This window comes from Anguilla rostrata, chromosome 9, assembly GCF_018555375.3.
Source record: "Anguilla rostrata isolate EN2019 chromosome 9, ASM1855537v3, whole genome shotgun sequence".
NCBI lineage: Eukaryota > Metazoa > Chordata > Actinopteri > Anguilliformes > Anguillidae > Anguilla > Anguilla rostrata.
In genome coordinates this window covers 8,574,610-8,593,368 of record NC_057941.1, presented here as the reverse complement: position 1 = coordinate 8,593,368, position 18,759 = coordinate 8,574,610, and the positions used below count along the sequence as shown (strand labels likewise).

The 18,759-nt window shown below is 43.8% G+C and overlaps 2 protein-coding genes across 3 annotated transcripts in view; both read left to right on the top strand.

Moving 5' to 3' along the window:
- Positions 1–72: 72 nt before the first annotated feature.
- Positions 73–14,685, top strand: paxbp1 (PAX3 and PAX7 binding protein 1). The gene is made up of 18 exons (XM_064350114.1): positions 73–511; positions 1,146–1,277; positions 1,534–1,725; positions 2,330–2,554; positions 2,784–2,887; positions 3,295–3,512; positions 5,908–6,097; positions 7,041–7,164; positions 8,103–8,205; positions 8,506–8,621; positions 8,839–9,038; positions 9,419–9,566; positions 9,799–9,920; positions 10,308–10,384; positions 10,502–10,568; positions 12,005–12,151; positions 12,620–12,774; positions 13,003–14,685. Exons 1-18 carry the CDS (start codon positions 220–222, stop codon positions 13,118–13,120), a joined length of 2,730 nt encoding a protein of 909 aa, XP_064206184.1. The 5' UTR covers positions 73–219; the 3' UTR covers positions 13,121–14,685.
- An 875-nt stretch (positions 14,686–15,560) lies between these two features.
- slc7a1a (solute carrier family 7 member 1a) overlaps positions 15,561–18,759 on the top strand; it is a 28,555-nt gene continuing 25,356 nt past the window's right edge. Inside the window, exon 1 of one of the 2 annotated variants that reach the window (XM_064350116.1) lies at positions 15,561–15,810. The gene's annotated coding sequence lies outside the window, so the exon portion shown is untranslated. The remainder of the gene's footprint in view (positions 15,811–18,759) is intronic. The other variant, XM_064350115.1, reaches the window with a different exon arrangement.

Genomic DNA, 18,759 nt, shown 5'->3' with positions numbered 1-18,759 from the left:
TTAACGATCTTCAGTGATCAACGCGAGCGCATCATGGACAAACTACAGGTTCCGTGAAGCACTGCGGCATATATCAACTGAGTTTCCTTCGTGGCGTGCTATGGCGGACGATGGTCCTGTTGTGTTTCTCGGTGCTCAGTCCGCTGATGGGAGCATTTAAGTATTTTTCCTACGCATTGCATTCGTGAACATTACGTTTGTTTCGAATCCAGGACAGCGATGTTTAAAAAAGCAAAGAGGGTTAATTTCAGGCGGAGGAATAAATCGGACGACGACGAAAAGGAGGACATCCAGCTACCGCAGCCATGCGGCCCTGCAGCGGAGGATCCCAGCGCTCGCGTACAAGAAGGCTTCAATCCGGAGCCTTTCGCGGTTGTTAACTTTGACGTGCATCACGGAAATGGACTCCAGACTAACGCTGTAAAGGCAGTTAAGGATAAGGAGAAAAAGAAGAACAAGGATAGCCGTGAAGCTCCTAAAGCCAGTCTACTGAGCTTTCAAGATGATGAAGGTAAATTAGCAAGTTAGCTAGCTTGTTAGGGGTTAATATCAAAACCGGTGCATTCGTGAAAACAAGACTCCATTTTAGAGAGGCCGTTGAAACGATTGATCAAAGCATCATGGTGTACATACATAAATGGTGTAGCTTCTGCAACGCCGGCAACGTATTTGCTTACTTATAAGCCAGTTCGTTAATTTGGCTTACGATGTTTCAGATATTTCGCTGAGTGAATGGTCTGCACCGCCATGCAGCAGTTATAGTAACGTCGCTAGCATTATTACATCAAGGCTGATTAGATTAGGCTAGTTTTACCTCATGTGGTAACTTAGCGATACTGTGATGGTTGTTTGTATCTAGTTAACAATTCATATTAGCTGGATTTCGTGTTTTGTTATGTTCTGCAAGTTGATTGTGTTTCCCAATCGGTACCTGGCCTTAGCTTGTCAATATTGGCTAACGTGAGTCCGTTCGCACCTATGGCTCCCGCTACAGCATGACTATTTAGTCTATGTAATGGTGTTTGAACTATGATTATTAATTTAAAGGCGACTCATAGCTATCCGACTATATTCAGGGATTGTAGGGACAGTTTCTGTTGCTTTCACTCCTTGTCTTAACTCGGCCCTCTCATCATCCCTTGTAGATGACACAGAGGTCTTTAGAGTGAAGAAACCTAACCACAGCAAGAAGATTGTCAAACAGCTGAAGAAAGAATACAAGGAAGATTTGGAGAAGACTGGTGATGTCAAACAGGATTCTAGCACTGGCAATGATGGTACTCCAGATCATATCTGTGATTTAGTGCGTCTGCATGAGAAGATTGCACAATCATTACCCAACACCTTTCATTCAGTTGGGCACAGAATTTTTCTCTTTTTTTAACAATTGAAAGTATTTAATGGTGTTCTGACCCAGTATTAACCAGTGTAATAATACTCACCCCTAATTTATTTTAAGTGGTTTGAGAGAGGCTGCCACTCACAGACAAGCGCAGCTGTCACATTAAAACCCCTCTTTCTCCATTTCCGCAGAGGTGGCAGGGTTGTTGCCGGTGGGCATTAAGGAGGAGCCGCGGACTGAGAGCAGCCGGGCCAGCAGTGAGCAGGGCGAGGAGGAGATGGAAGTGGACAGCACCGAGGACCAGGAGGAGGACAGCGAGACCAGGAGCACCCCGGGAGGAGCTTTTTCCAACACTCTGTCCTCTCTCAGCACACTCAGACCCGGTACTGCACCCCTGAGTTCTGCATATGAGCTAGAGCACGTCTTGAAAACTGGGGTTATGGTGCCTGCTGTGCAAAACATTACATTACATTCATTTACATTACATTCATTTGGCAGACGCTTTTATCCAAAGCGACGTACAAAAGTAAAAAAAGACCTGCCATTGACTTCTGACTGTTGATTCATGGGAATCCGGACGTGCTGCTGTAGTTTAGTAATTGCCCTTATATTTCATGCCACCACAAGCTGTCAGACACAGCGTCCCCACAGGAACCACAGTCCTATGCAGTGGGGAAAGAGTTTACATACTTAAAGCATCTGGGGGCTATTGTTGTTTTAAGTGCATGCTGCTGTAATGTCTGTACAAGGCTTCATGCACATTTTTCAGCTTGATAGTAAGAAAACATAGTTGACTGAAAGTGGATTCCGCTCTGTGGTAACCATCTGAAAACCTTCAAAGTAACAACAACTGCATCTTGAAGGGAGTGCATTTAGTCTTTGAATGAACAGACTGCAGTCACCCTCAATCCAGTTCTTTTGGGGACAAGTGATACTGTATTAACCTTTCCCTCGTCCCTGTTGTGCGTTGCCTCCTGACCCCCCCAGGTGAGATCCCAGATGCAGCCTTCATCCACGCAGCCCGCAAGCGACGGCAGCTGGCCAGAGAGCAGGGCGGGGACGTGCCCCCCCCGGAGACGGAGGGGCCGAAGAAGCGCCTGGTCCGAGAGGACGAGCATGACGGAAGCGACGACGAAGACGAGGATGAGAAGAGAATAATCTTCAGCGGCGTCAGGCAGAAGACCCAGCGGCAGAAGATAGCAGAGGAGATAGGTGCGTTTTTGGGAAGGGCATCCATCCACATTTAACTGCTTTTCATAAGAAAGTAATTGCTTTTAACTGCGGGTTAAAACCCTGTCATTTTTACAATAAGCAGTTTCGATATTCTTGACGCTATTAATTTTTGTTTCAGTTGCAAAGAGAATGGTATTTTAAGTAAAATCCCATGGCGCTTTTCCTCCCTCTTCTTTTTCCTGGCCCCGTGTGGCATGTTGGTCCGTAGGCATCGAGGGCAGCGACGACGAGGCTCTGGATGCCACTGGCCAGGATGAGGAGCTGAGCCGATGGGAGCAGGAGCAGATCAGGAAGGGCATTAGCATCCCACAAGTGAGCCCGCCGCCCGCGCCTCACCACACTGCCCGCCATGCCACCCCTACTCCTCCGAGTCTTACTGTTGGGAGTAATCTCCAACAGTTTGCGCCATACCATCCTGTGGCACCATACCAACCCCAGGAATTTAAACTCCCAGAGATGATTGCAGAGATGCACACAACTCTGCATGTGTGCCTAGAAATAATACTTTATTATTCACAGGCACCTCTTACGGTGGTTAGTGGTTTTATAATTGGTTTGTCTGCCTAAGGGCTGCTGGGTCGCTTCGTATACTGAACTTGCAGAGCTGGTGCGAAGATGACATGCTGTTCGGTTTTCAGTGAACACTGTCTAAAATCGCTTGGCACAGAATTTTCCAGTTATGCGAGTGTGACTCTGTTTTTCATTTCTTTATTTTCTAGGTCATGACCAGCCAGCCAGAAGAAATGAATATGTATTACCCAAGCACCTATGAGAGTCAGCCATATGGGTCATCCTACGGCCTCACATATTCCTACAGCTCAGTGGGAGCAGACGACCCCAAGCCTATCAAATCCGAAAGCTCAGTAACCTATACCGCCCCTAGTAGTGAACTGACTCCTATCACTACTGATTTGGTAAAGAAACGGCTTCAAGACAGGTAGGGTTCAAGCAGTTTTCTCTCTCCTGCCCCCACCTGGCGGTTGGCATCTTCCTTGTTTTTAAATTTTTTATTTATTTAAAAAAAAAAATTCGAATCTTGTGGTTCCAAAATCTGTCCTTGGGTACCCCCAGCCAAATCCAGGTATTTGAAATATTCCACCTCAAGCACACCTGATACAAATAAGCAAGCCCTTGATTAGTCGTATCAGGTGTGCTTCGGGTGGAAGTACCTGAGGACAGGTTTGGCAACCACTGTTCTAAGACATCCACAGCATTCATTTCATCAGCCGTCAGTGGATAACAGGCCTTAGTGTGGAATTATTTCCGTCTGGCTTCATTGACAAACCATTGCCCAAACAGCTGTTCTTAGTTGTTGGAACACGACTGTGCAAGTTCAGATTTCTGATTGATTAGTGATGTTTGAATTGCTTCAGTCCTCCTTTGTGGCAGTGGTTTTTCATGCAAATGAAACAGGATTTGATAAACTGACTACCTGGCCTTGTTCTCTAACAAGTGCAAGGCTGTCTGTAAATGGAAGAGGCTGGCACACTTGCTTCTCCTTTGCTTTAAAGGGGCAGTTCACCCAAAAATGAAATGAAAGTGTTTCCACTTACCAGAGTACTATCTATCCATCCATGTAGTTTCTCTGAGATTTGATACGTTTTCTAGATGCACTTCACCTTTATACAACCTCTAGTCCCATATTTTCGTGGGGCTCATTGCGTAAAATGTTAGTTTAAAAAAAAAAACTCAACAGCAGTGTCTCTTACCAAATGCCACGATGACTCATGACGTCCACAGAGCTTAATTTGTGCACCTTTTAATCAAGAACTACTTCTGCTATCTGAAATACAATTGACTGTGTATATCCGAGCAAAGTCTCGTGCAGGCAGACTGTTCTGAAACTTGAGTGATGGTGATGTGACGTTTGTGCGACCGTTTCTTCTGCTTTCAATATAGCAATTTGTTAGCTGCTTTATTAAACCACATACCCGGTTTCAAATTTCATAGTTGAAATATTTACTGGTGTAATTTACGCCAGTACAAAACACCTGCTAATATTTCAACCATGAATTTCAAAGCTGTTATGTGCTTTAATTAAATACGTTTTAACAAGTTGCTATATTGAAACTACAACAAACGGTTGCATTCTGATAAATGTCTTGTCACCACCACTCAATTTTCACAGTTGTGCTAAACATGCAAAAACTACAAAAGAGGTCCGACCACACAAGAAGCACTTAAATAGATAAACCAACTAAACGGGTAAACCAAGCACATTATTTCCTATTGATTTTAAAGTGAAACCTACCTATACTATACGTCATTTTTGAATGGATGTTTTGAGGTCTGAAGTGTTGGTCCTTCCTTTTAGGCCTAGTCTAACATGCACTGCTCTTGTGGGAACTGGGTTTTTCTTTTTGGCCATTTTGCATTTTTCCCCCCATTGTCTTGCTTTAGTAAAAGGGAAGATAGGCAGTTTTTATACCGAAAAGGAAATAATTTTCTCTCTGCAAATATTCAGCCAGTGTATCCCTGAAACCAATCAGTTATCCTGTTTTACAAGGGCTTACCTGTGCTGTTACGTTTCATTGGCCCTTCTGTCTGCTGTGTGGTTATTTCTTACCCAACAGATAGTAAACCTAAACTTCATTACACGTTTGTTTTATAATATCCGTTTCTCTGTTTTCAGTAGGGCAATCATTAGAGTTTGTATGGTCGAGAATTTGCCTTTTTGAATTCAGTTTTCGTAACATGAGGGGAAAATCCTTGGGGTCATTCTCCTGTTCAGTAGAGCCTAATTTATACTCAAGTACCGGCACGTGGATATAAACTGGCTGTACAACGTACCATGCATAGTTACATTCATAAATATGCCTCCCATAATGTATTATGTGACACAAACACTGCATTTCCATGCCATTTGTCAAGGTGAGGTATATGTGGACTGTCAGTTTATATCAGAAGAAAGACAAAAAAGGTCAAAGCAGAAATGGCTTCTGGCAAAAACATTAGTACATAAGGTATTGAGGAATGTCCTCTTGAGCAAGTGCAAACACATGTACTGTACATGACACTGTTAACTGGAGCGCAGTTGAAAATCTGTTGCACCTCTACCCCGTTTCATTTATACGGTCGACTAACTAGCTAGCTGGACTCCCTTTCAATTAAACAAGTGGATAGGATAAAACCACTGGCTTGCTAGCCTGTGACGTATCCCATCATTTGCAGTTCTGCATGAATACGAGTTAAGGAAACAGTCCTGTCCTGCGTTGCGCTCGATCAAGGAGAGCTGCCGAGGCTCCCAGCATGCACTGGGGTTAGGTGTGAGGGCGTGTGTGGTCCTTGGCGTCACGTGACGACTCTTGTGTGTGTCTCGCACTTGCTTGCAGGCTCAGCTCCATGCGCCAGGGGCTCAATAGCAATACTAAGCGCTACAAGCAGATAGAGGAGGAGCTGGAGGCCTCAGTCAACACCATTCAGCGTCTAGAGGGCTCCTCCGACACGGTCGCAGACCAGTATAAATTCTTGCAAGAAATGCGAGGGTATGTTCGAGACTTGCTTGAGTGTTTCAGTGAAAAGGTAAGGGAGAAATGATTCGCTGGTTTATTTACTTTTGTTGTTTAAAAAAAAAAAAAAAAAAAATTTTGTTTTGTTTCTCTCCAGTGTTTTAATTTCCTTGTTGTGGAAGAATTCCAGAGCAGTAAAAAAATCATTATATATAATTACGTGATTGGCTGAGGTCTTGGAACTCATATAATTTCCTTGTGGAAGTCACTTACCATAATGTGGTTTTTGGAGCTGTAATGCTTTTAAGCACTTGATTTGAAATCTTCCATAATACTATGATTGTAACTTTAAAGCATGTATTTTTAACTTTAAAGCGTAACACTGGTATATGTAATACATTTATAGCACTGTTCTATTAGTTATACTTCCATGTCCAGAACAGTCTTTAACAACATTTAACAGTGATTCTTTTGTTATTTTAGCGATGTCCCTGTCCCTCTTAGTTCCAGAGTAATCCTTTCTGTAACCTTGTCTGTGTCGACAAGTAACGGCACAGCCTTCTTTTTTACAGCTTGTGCGTTTTAAGTCAGTCACTTAGGAATGCACGCGGAGAAGCAGGCGATGGCACTGTGCAATCCTTGGTCTAACCCCTTTCATTTGCAGATGCACCTGAAGACTGAGAAGCTCACTGGGGCAGTGCTTTCTTTGTAGCACACGAGAAACGCAGTGGTGTAGAAAATGGTTTCCCCGACCGTTTGAGCAGAGGGCCACGCAATTGCTTTATTTAACATAAAAACTGACGAAAACTTCAGTAGGCCAGGAAAGCCGTTGATCTCTTGCATTGACTTTGAGGAATGCAGTTCAAATTGTCCTGTGCTCGTTGAGTGAAAGGGATCATTTTTCTCCACCGCTGCCTTGCTCTCAGCTCCCAGCCACATGGTCTCCCGCGGTCAGGCCTCGACTTGGCTCCGCCCCGTGCGTGTCCACATGTCACAGAAGGTATCATATCTTTCAGGTGCCGACGGTGCTGGAGTTGGAGGCCGCAATGCATCAGTTACTAAGGCAACGGGCGTCCCGGCTCGTCCAGAGAAGACAGGATGATATTAAAGATGAATCATCGGAATTTTCAAGCCTTTCAAGTCAGTCCATCTTGAAGGTTTTTATTATTTATTTGAAAAGCCTCGTTGCTCGTTTGTGTAGACCCCCCTTTTGATGTTTCCATCCTTACGTGCTTTTTTGTGTAAAGTGATGTAACCGTGCACTCAGCAGCAAAGCGACTTGCACACTCAGAGTGTGTTAAAATGTGGAATGGTTGTCTTGCACGCTCAGAGTGCACTAGAGGTGGAGGGAGGGTAAGTGTTAATGTAGGGTAGGGGTTCCAGTGCACTTTTGGCTGATAATAACGAGCTGCAGATGCTGTCTGTTCATTGGCCTCATATCAGTGGCTAACTGCTACTGACAAATATTGCAAAACTGCAACAAAAAAAAAGTTATTTTAAACTTGACGGCGTCCTGGTGCAAGGTAAGTGGATTTCAGTCCATGGAGTTGATATGAGAGTTCAGAAGTTGCTCTGAAGTCTTAAAAGGAAATTACTGAGTCATTACATACACAGTGCATGCCTTTTGCTCAGGCAAATTTCTGAAATGGCTACAGTGTTACATCTTAGAATGGTAGGAGGGAGTCTCCAGAATGGGGAGGGAATGTGATTTTCAATTTCAGCCAATGGGAACATGAGGTGTAGGGGGCCAAGCTACAGCAAACTTAAAATCAGGAAATGTGTGTGTGTGTGCGTGTGTGTTTTTTATTTATTTTTTTTATTTTGAAATCAGACTGATAGCTTGAATCTAAGTCAGTGGACCACCTTTCTCCCAGTGATAGATTCATATGTATGTCCAAAAACCTCTGGGTCTCCTTTGACTCCGAGTAGAGAGCGATAAGAAAGCAGATGCCGAGTGTCTGGTGACTTCAGCCAGCAGCTGGTGTTGTCAGGCAGTGCAGTGTGTTCAGAGCAGGTTTGCTGTCAGGGCTGAGAGATGCTGCTGTGCTCGGCTGCTGACTGGGCCGTGTTTGTTTCAGGTAAGGCCTTAATGGCCCCCAATCTAGACTCATTCGGCCGAGACCGCAGCGCGTATCAGGAACACGCTAAACAGAGGAGAATCGCGGAGAGGGAGGCCAGACGGTAAGCGCCACGTGATCTGGTCACTGCAACCGGTGTCGTCCACCATTATTTCATCCCGTGCGCCATTTGAGATGTGTGTTAATATTTAACTTTGTAAAGAAAATCTTAATATTGCAGTTTCATATGAATCCGCTATGCTGTAACCTGACCACGGCGCACACCAAAGATATAAACATTGCAAAATGTAAAATGCTTTGTTCAGTCAGGCATATGTCTGTGCAATAAAACATCTGTCTAATACAGTGCTGTTTATCCCGCCTTTATAAAACTGATTGTTTTGTTTTTTGGGGGTGGGGACAGAACTCGCCGTAGACAAGCTAGAGAGCAGAACGGCAAGAGGGCGGAGCACCGCGAGGGACTGTCCAGTGACGATGAGGAGACCTCCACTGACATCACCAGCTTCAACCTGGAGAGAGGTATCAAACTGCACTCCTGCACACCACCATAGTAGCACACACCTCATTTGGCTGTGCCTTGTAACACAGATTTGTACTTGGGAGATTGAGTTAAAAATGGCTTCGGCACTGTATGAATGCCTGTCAGTCACCAAACAATTTGTCTGCCATCATCAATACTGTTGCTACGTGATTGGATTCATCCATATGCTCATTTTCTGAACGCATACTGCTTTAGATCGCATTTTGAAGGAGTCTAAGAAGGTGTTTGAGGACGTGCTGGAGGAATTTCACTCCCTGGACAGCATTAAGGCCCGCTTCGAGGTGTGGAGGAAGCTGTACTTCACCTGCTACCGAGACGCCTACATCGGGCTGTGCCTGCCCAAACTCTTCAACCCCCTCGTCCGACTACAGCTGATCCCCTGGCTCCCCCTGGAGGTACGGAATGCCCAGTATCAGCTTCCTGCCCTCATTTTTATAATTGTTGTCTAAGTTTAAAGAGTAAATTCACTCAGTGTTTCAGCCTGGCTCCGCCTACTACGCAGTTCTGTTATCTTGATTGACATCTACATGACGTACTAGTATCTCCGAATGCATACTCCGAAATCACGATTGAGGCCGGGCCAGAGTGGAATGCAGAAAGCATTTTTCAGACATTAGAGGGCAGCACCAAGACCATTATTTTCTGAAAAAAACGATATTTCAGAAGCATTGAATTAACGGAATGGGTTAAAATGGCCAAAGTTAAGGTGAGATGCAAATGTAGACTTGAGTCACCTTGTATTGAACCGTACTCTGTGACTTGGCCCTCCCTACAGGCGGACTGTCCCAACTTTGAGTACATGCTGTGGTTCGAGTCTCTGCTGTTCTATGGCTGTGAAGAGCAGTCCAACATGCAAAAGGGGGATGTTGATGTCAACCTTCTTCCTGCCATTGTGGAGAGGGTCATCCTTCCCAAACTCGCACGTGAGTCTGTTCAGGCATATGAGTTGCGTGCAGCAGGAGCCATCCCTAATTTACTCTGCTTTCCAATTGAGAATTTTTGCAAATGCATCTGTTTGCATATGTACATGTTCCCATGATACGGTTAACTTGTACAGCACCCCAGCCTCCTTACAGTAATTTTCCCACTGCTTGCTTTTGGGGAAGAGACCCCACCTGCCCTTAAACACACCTTCGTCTTGTCAATTTATCCTAGTTCTGGCTGACCAGGTGTGGGACCCCCTGTCCAGCAGCCAGACTGCCTGCCTGGTGGCCTTCATGCATAAGCTGATCAAAGGGTACCCCACAGTACTGCACGGAGACAACAGAAATACACAGGTGAGACCTTTCACCTCTGTAAAACTGCCCCTGCCCATTGGCAACTGTAGACTCGGAGCAGTGACCTGAGATATGGCATAATGTAAAGGATGCAGTGTTGGTTTCTGACAGTTGTATGCTTGTATGATAGTATGTACTCACTAATCCGTATTGTAAATACTTATTTGATGAATGTGTGGTGTCCAACCCAACACTGTAACTTTGTTTCATTCTGAAAGACATTTTTGACTGCCTCAATTAAAGTTCAGAGTTCCTCCCCAATTTAGGACATTTATTTTGGTTAGAGAAGAACATGGACAAATTCTGAAGGTGTTCTGTCGGCTGTCTTCCGTCTGAACTTGACATCATTATTCAGTTGTCTGTCTCTGTCCCTCTTACGTCTGTCAGGAGCTGCTGAAGACCATCGTCTTACGGACAAGGCAAACACTGGACAACGACATATTCATGCCGCTGTACCCGAAAAAGTGAGCGATGACGTCCCTGTTGAGGTCGACGGGCCTCGGTTTTAGTCATTCAGAGTGCTGTATGTTAAAAAACGTTTTCTGAAAATGTGTATCAATTCTTGAATTGTTAATTTACAGTGTGTTGGAGAACAAGAACTCTGGCCCATACCTGTTCTTTCAGAGGCAGTTCTGGTCCTGTGTGAAGGTGAGTGAATGCTGTTTAGCCGACGCCTGTTTGAAAGCAGCTTTCTAAAAATGGGGTGATTAATGTTGTAGAGAATATATATACACCTCCGCTAATTATAGAATAGCCAGCATAGACGATTAAAACGAGTCCGTCTTACCATTCCTCACAAAAGACGCCAATTGTGTACGCTTAGCAGTATAACCGCAATATGTAATCAGTCTTACAAAATTATTATAATCTAAAATATCATGCAATAAAGTTGGAATTTAAATGAATTCAAATTACCAATATTAATAGTCAAATATAATTAAATCATATGTAATAGATGTCCTGGGATTTCTTGGAAAGGCATAATTTTCTGCCTTTCCTCTGCTCATTTGTTCATGTTACGTCAAGACTGACAACAGTTTTAATGTAATAAACAAACGTACTAATGTAACCAGGGACGCCAACTAGGAGAAGGTAGGAGAGTTTTTTTTAGTGTGTGCGTGCACGTGTACACACTTGTCGTTTGTCTGAACAAAGGAGAAAGAGAAATTTAGTAAGTTGGTCAGATTTGTGGAGTGGTATCAGTGTGGCAGAATAGCCTAGTTTGGCTACAAGTGAGTATTGCTTCTAGCAGTGCCAAATAGGGGAGTGTAGCTTCAACTCATGAGCGATACAAGTAGCTCACAGCGGGTTATTCACTGACTGCCAACTATATTAAGATTGTTAGACTGTTAGAGAGTTTGAGCTGGAAGTTTTAAGAGAGCCCCAAAGAGTTGTGATAACTGGAGGTATGCCTGTGGAAACTCCACTGCATGGGAGCTCCAAGGACAATGTCCGATCGCCTGAGGTGAGAGGGAAAAAAGAGAGACAGTGGGTTGGCCCCAGTTTATGGCCTGTTGTGTGTTGCCGGGGTTATAGAATTGGCTCAGTGTAGACCTCATGTCATGCTGGGGGTGGTGTTGTAGACGCCACTTGTTTCTTGTGGAATGTATGAAAACGTAGCTTTGTTGTCCGTATAGCATTAAAAATAATTGTTTTTTATATAGTGATTTTCATTTAGGCAAAATAATGAAAACCACCTTTTGTTTAGTACCTACTGCTAGATGGGTCCAAATTTCCCCATGTCTGTTCATGAGGGGCACATTGCTTAAAATGTCTTTGTTTTCTTTAAATAATTTGTAATATTTCACATGCACAAATGCTGGTACATGCATCTTAATTTACATATTTGATAAAAGTTAAGATTATTATTTTTTTCACCTTGGTTCCCCCTTTACTCCTTTACTACCAGTAGCCAGCCATGTAGCATTAATCAGAAATTGGAATGGGAGTCTTTTTTTGTTGCTCTGATTAACCCATCTGAAAAGCTGTCTCATAGTAGTCCCTTGCCCTGCCTTTCCTCCTTAAGTTTGAACTCCATGTTCTCCTCCGCTAAAAGTGAGCCCTTTTCTCCCACGTGCATTTAGCTCCTGGGTAACATCCTGCAGTGGCACGGCATCCTGTCCAACTCCACCCTGCGAGAGCTGGCGGTGGACAGCACCCTGAACCGCTACATCCTGTCCGCCCTGCAGAGCACCGAGCCCGGGGAAGACGGCGTCGAGAAGAGCCAGAGCGTAAGGAGCGCGCTCCCTTCTCCCGCTCCCAGTCATGTCTGACTCAAACTGTGTTATGCCTAAACGGGATTAAACGGTGCCTTAACAAGCTCACAGGGGTTCCTATGGAACTTGAAAATCAGTTGAGGTCAGGGAAAATAGTCCTAATCCAGTTACTTGTTACGTACAGTGAGTCAAATGTGTTGTTGTGTCTTGACACCTCGCTGTGCGAGAAATTGGGGCATTCAAAAACTGGGTGATTATTGAATGAAACATTTTTTCATTTAAAGAAAACGCTAAAAACATGGGCCCCGTTTTATTTGGAAACTTGTTGCACACATAGTAAAATATTTACAAAACAAACGTTTACGTGCATTTATCAGGCTTTGATCTGATTGCAGGGCACTTCACCCATGTCCGTAAGTCAAGCGCTCAAGTGTTTGGTGCTCTGGTGTTTTTTTGAAGCCTGTGCTCTCGTTCTGTCCCCAGGTGGTGGAGTGCTTCCCACCGCAGTGGTTCAGTGGGCTGAAAGGCCAGCAGACACTCCCACAGCTAGAAAACTTCTGCAGGTACCTCAAGCACTTGGCCAGCACCATTTATCGGGTCAGCATGGGCGGTTCCGACGTGGACCGGAGGAACGCGAGGCAAGTCCCTTTTTCAAATTTACGTGCTCGTGCCCACACTTGTAAATTCCTTCTGATGCTGCTTCGTGAAGTGGTCAGAGAGGGCTTCGTTCTAACGGAGCTCTTCATCGTTCCGTTTTATTCTGTTTTGTAAATGCGTGTAAGATATGTCCTGTAGACTGACGTGGGTTTTCACAGCCACAATAATAGTGAACCTGGAAGTTCACGGCTGCTCTGTCTGTCCAACAGGGAACACATCAAGGCGGTGGTGAAGCTGCTGGGCCGCATCAACGCTCTGGATCACGTGGTCGCCGTGGCAACCGAGCATGGCATCAAGGACATTAAAACGTTACTAGAGAACAAATGAGAAGGCGTGAGGACTATAAAGGACTTGAGCGTGTGTGTATGTGTGTGTGAGAGTCCTCCGGGGCGTGTATATATTGTGAATACTGTAGATGTTTAAAAAAAAAAAAAGAGGGAAAGCATTGGGATCACTTTCCACTATCTTCAGCGCAGACGACTGAAAAAGGACAACTTTGATTTCACCGTACGACTGAAAATGAGCCGCCGGCAAGGCTTTCCTGCCGAAATCATCTTGACGGCTGTGCAGCCCAGTGAGGAGACGAGGGATCCTGCCAGAGCCGGAGCCAGCGTTGGGCACTAACCATTCCAGAGCTTATCTTTCACTGCAGGTCAACAGGTTTTTATCAGTTTGTTGAGTTTGGACAACTCCATGGCCTGATGGTCAATATCAAACAAAAAAAAATATTGACATTCTAGAGTAAACCACCGTGGGCCCGGCCACGTGATTCCGAGGAAAGGACTGTACGCCCAAAGGAGTCCCAAACCCTAGTACACGCGCCACGATTTTGTGCGTCGCAAGCAAGAGGTCCGGGAGGGAGGGAGGCCGACATGCCTTCGAACAGTTTTAATCGGGACTGGCCTGATGCCACTTCACACACACACCGCACCTTCTGAGGGCTGTGTGAAGTGCTGAACGTCATTGGGGACTTCCCCTGGCTTTTGACCGCGCTCCTGCGGTTGGGTCGGGTGAAACCGCACGCGCTCTTCCACCGCCGTCTGGTGTGCGCTCTCCGCTTCACGCTGCATGCTTTCTGCCTTCGTGTCTTCCACCGCGCTCCTGCTGTTCCTTTTTTTGTGGTTCTGTAGGACCCGTCTCGCAGGAAACGAAAGCTTCTTGTTGACGCATTCAAGTGATCACTTTTTTTTTTCAGTTGACAGGCAACCCATGGCTTCTGAAACCTCACGCTGATCGTGGTTCGGCTGTGAAAAGATTTCTTGAGTGCTTGACTCGCGTAGCACAGGTGCGCGCAAGAGCAATTTCTGTGGCTTGTAACAATCTGCCGTTCCTCAGTGTGTTAAGGTGTTCAAACCAATGATTTTTGCATCCTGGACCAAAACTAATCTGAACTAAAAGTAAGCATGTATCATCTTCAAAAAGCTAAAGGGGGCTGCAGTTGTGATGAATGTACTAGGCTTTAGGTAGATGGGAAATGTTCTAACAAATGTGTGTGATACATCCGTGATCTCATTTGGGTCATACAACTAGCCTCAAAGTGGGTGTTGTAATTGTTTTAAAACAGATCAGACTAGACGGGAATACAATCAGATCCACCTTGGTACTAAGTGATACATCTGTTAGGTTTGATGACATGACCACATCGATCATTATTACCAGCTGCGATGGGCTTAAGCATGCCAACTCTTCTGATCTGCATTTGGTTCTCTCACTCAGCCAAAGGATGTGCCAAACAGTGCACTGACCACACCAGGATAAAATAATTTATATGCAATTGTCTTTTTTCTTTTTTTGGGGGGGGGGGGGTATGGGGGTTGTATTGAGTTCATTTTGATTGGCAGAAATGTGTATGTTTTATTGGCATATTTAATAAAAAAAATATTGCTGCTGAAGGCTCCGTTTTGGGTTTTTTTTTTTCTTTTCATGGCACGCCAAATTTCACTTAGGGGAACACCCAAGTTTAATTGATATTCTTGTGTTGCTTTTTGCTTATAGGTTCGTTTCTTATAGTTTTTAACTGAATGGTGATAATATTCAACTTCTAATAGTGCGGAACAAAATGACTCAAGATGGTTTGTGGCATACGTGGGGAAGCTTTCACCTGTGTATCATTAAGTTGTATAGCTGGTATAACCGCCGTGCTCGGTAACCACTACCACTGAAATGGTAGTAATTATGCTTAGTGGTATTCTGATCCCAGTTACCTCAGTATAGTATTTTAAGCGGGAAGTCTTCCGTCACGCGTGTAATGCATAAGAATGATTTTTACTCATGATTTGATTTAATATTTCCACGGGGGAATACAATACGGATATTTGTCATGTTTTTCATAGTTCATGCACAGCACCGAACAAAATATTTTGAGCGCATCTCAGATTTTATTGGCATTTCTATATTGTTCTAATTCTTTCGTCTCGTATTTCTGAAGGCGTTTGTTTATCCAGCTGTCCATTTTATAACGTGTTACAAGCGGTTACAACAGAAATGTATCCTTACGAACAGTTCCAATAACGTTAGCCACAAAATTTAAAGTACCAGTTAACATTTCGACGAAATCTTTCCTTGATTTGCCCAATTATTGTTTTGAAATATCGTTTTCGTAAACTGCAGTTTTAACTGTTCAGCGATTAAATATCGCTGCGTCACCTAATAGTTATATAAAATGGTTGTTTATAGTGTTTTTTCATAGCCTACACTATGCGATATCAAATTAGCGTCATAATTTAAAGTTTCGGTTGTGCGATGTGGGTGTATGCAGTAGCCTACAGTATTTCGACTTTAGTCAACGAATGGCACTGATCGGGCGGAGTCCGGGCGTGTGTAGCCTACTCTGATCTGCAATTTGACACCGTTCCTACCTTGCATCACAACGTGGCTCCCCTCACCACCTGTCAAGAAAGCTATTTAATTTGGGCTTGGAGAGGAGTCTGACACAATCTGTGCTGTATGACCACTGTAACGTGGCGAACTCGTCCTATTTTCAGCTTTATTTCATGTATCTAGACAGTTCATCCGAGGTAAGACTTGCCTATCTTTCTTCCGTTTTCAAAATTGCCGCGCTTTGTAGCCGATTGTGCTATTTAGATACATTTTAGGGCACGCGGGGTACATTTTTGACCGTTGGTGTGTATTCTTTTTAACTGCATTTTGCGATTTTATACGTTTGTAACGAGTTGGGCGCAAAACGAGCCAGTGAATAGCGCGCACATGGTTCGCCGAAACGGATCCATTTTAAAGCTGATGCAACTTGGCACAGGAGTCAAACGTCAGATGGAAGGAATTGCAGCCTCGTGTTAGCAAATAATGATTTTTGAAATCGCGTGTAATTATAAGTTATCAACCTTTACAGTTACAGTGATTTTTATTGAATCTGTATGAGGTTATCATACAGGTTCCGGTGAAGTGATGTACCTTTTGATGCGGCTTGATTGGGTGATTCATAAGCTTTTCCTTATAAGTACAGTAATGTGCTGTGCAGGATACACAATGACGGAGAACTTGGAAGTAGACTGGGAAAAGAACATTTTAACTCTTTAGTTTCTTTGCGTGTAGCACCTTGGCCACAAATAACGAATCTTCCGAGAGTATGAACTACTGAAACATACATAATTGTGCGGCTTTTTTTTGATAGGGTTGTACTGTAAAATGACTACGTTTAAGCTATTTTACTGAACAAATTGAGACAGCGCGACTTAGCACCCTAGCCGTAGTGTACTTATATTATTGTCACTGGTATAGGTCTGCCATTTCGTATGTTTGAAAGGTCATGTAATGTAGACTATATTCCATTGTGTAATGGTGTAATCTGGCTAGTAATTGGCAGGATCCAATATACCAGTTAGCTAAATCCTTACTGTATTTTACAATGTACTATGCAAATGGTAGTGCTTTCTGGTAGAATCATTTTAATTATTACTTGGAAACAAATAGGGATGTGGGAGTGAAACCTTGAAAGATTTGAGAGTATAGTTCCGTGTTTTACAGTGGTGTATATTTACTTGTGCATTAGGATGACATACAGTACCTCATTTTGGTTGATGACATAAAGGGACTTGGTTGACTAACTTCCATGAGCCTTACGCCGGGCACCCACCGCACGCGTCGCGTATGCGTCGCGTAAACAGCAGGGCGAAGCAGCACGGCGCGACGCGTAGGGTGTCTCCACTGGTTCCGTTTGTGTCGCGCAAAGGCTTGCGTAAAAGCTATATATTCCTAGTAGCTCTCGCAGTCTGCAGTGGGCTTTTACATCGTGTATTTCACGTTTGTTCACGACTGTTGATTATGGGTTAAGTGAATACTTTGGTGAGAGACCTTTTTCAGTTTGTTAATTTGGTAATATTTCGTTAACTCGTAAATACGTGAGAAAGTAAACGCTTTCAAGAATTACCATAAACTTAAATCGCAACGTAGCCTGCATAACAATCAATCTCAAACTGTATTAATTTATTTGCTTGGTTAACAAGCGTGCCAATTTCATGAAGAATATGTAATGATCATAATAATAATAAATAATCCGTAATCAACCATTGGGAATTCCCGTGTTGTCTTGTCATTCACGTCAAAACATTTATAGGATCATATTTAGTAAAATCAGCTAATCATGAAAAAGACAGTAACAGTTTAATCTTGAAGAGATATGAACACCACAACGCCATGAACACCGGAAGCTTTGAAGTACAAGTGCGATAGGCTACGTCTTTCTGTGGTGTATTTTCAAATTTACCCCACCCCCTCCGCAAAATAAGACAGCGAAACTAAGTTTGCCTTTTCCCCAGGTTCCAGTTATTTATTTATTTATTTTTACAAAACGAAAAGGCTTGTATTTTTTTGGTGCTTATAAAATACTGGGAGGTAACTAGGGACACACCCCCAGTAATATAAGGATGAAATATAAATCAGAGCATGTATACCTAGCATTTTAGAGCATATTTCTGTGTATAAACAGGCCATCGTGACGCGCGACAAGCCGAAAAAATAGAACTGAAGCGAAAAACTACGCTTCAGTTCGCTTGTGTCGCGCGAGCTTCGCAGCCGGTACGCGACGCGTTCGCATCTGGTGGAGACGACGTCGCCCGCTGCCGTTGTAATAACAGTACTTCAACTACGCTTCAGTTACGCGCGTAATACGCGCGTAGTGCGCTCGCGGCCGATACGCGTGCGGTGGGTGCCCGGCTTTAGGCTAATTTGCACAGCAGGATTTGTGTTGTTTTGTGGGGGGGTTCTTGGGGGCTGGTCTTCTCCAACTAAATTGTTTGTGTTTTACAGCCAGTTCTGTGCGGTTTGGCTCGTGACTCTTATTCAGGTGCCCAATTCAAATCAGGTGTCTTAGTGCTGGTCTAAAACAAAAACCTCCACCCACACCGACCATTTTACGGTAAGATTGGACACACTTGTTTGATGTGCAAGAAACACATTGCAGTCTTTGTGTAGAGAAGACGATGCAGAGAATTAAAAAACTGTGGAGTGAGTGTTTCCTGTATGAATACTCTGCTCAACTGTGGTATTACTGTTCATTTGATTCTTACATTATTACCTGACAGCCAAACTCTGTGGTCATTATTGTTATATTTAAATTTTTATTTGTGCAGATGAGTCTCAATGTTTAACTGGGACAGCACTCCGAGCCGACCCTTGATTTTGAACACATTACCCTAAGGTTTTATCTTCTCGCTCACCACGACTGCCAATGGGATGTGTATGTGTCACCAGTATTATAGAGGCTGCAGAGCAGCCCATAATATTTTGAAGTAACAGATGAGTATCCAGTCAAGACATTAATACCACTGTGTAAATTGATAGGTTTCCCTCTTCATCATTGGTGCCTTTGTAACTGTGCCTTGTGCATTGCCTGAACAGGGGTTTAGAATCTTGCTATTTGTTTACATTGTGGTTTAGGTAAGTTTGTACTCATTCATGCTGGCAAGTGGGAACATGTGATATGTATTTCATTTCTCAGATTGCTATGC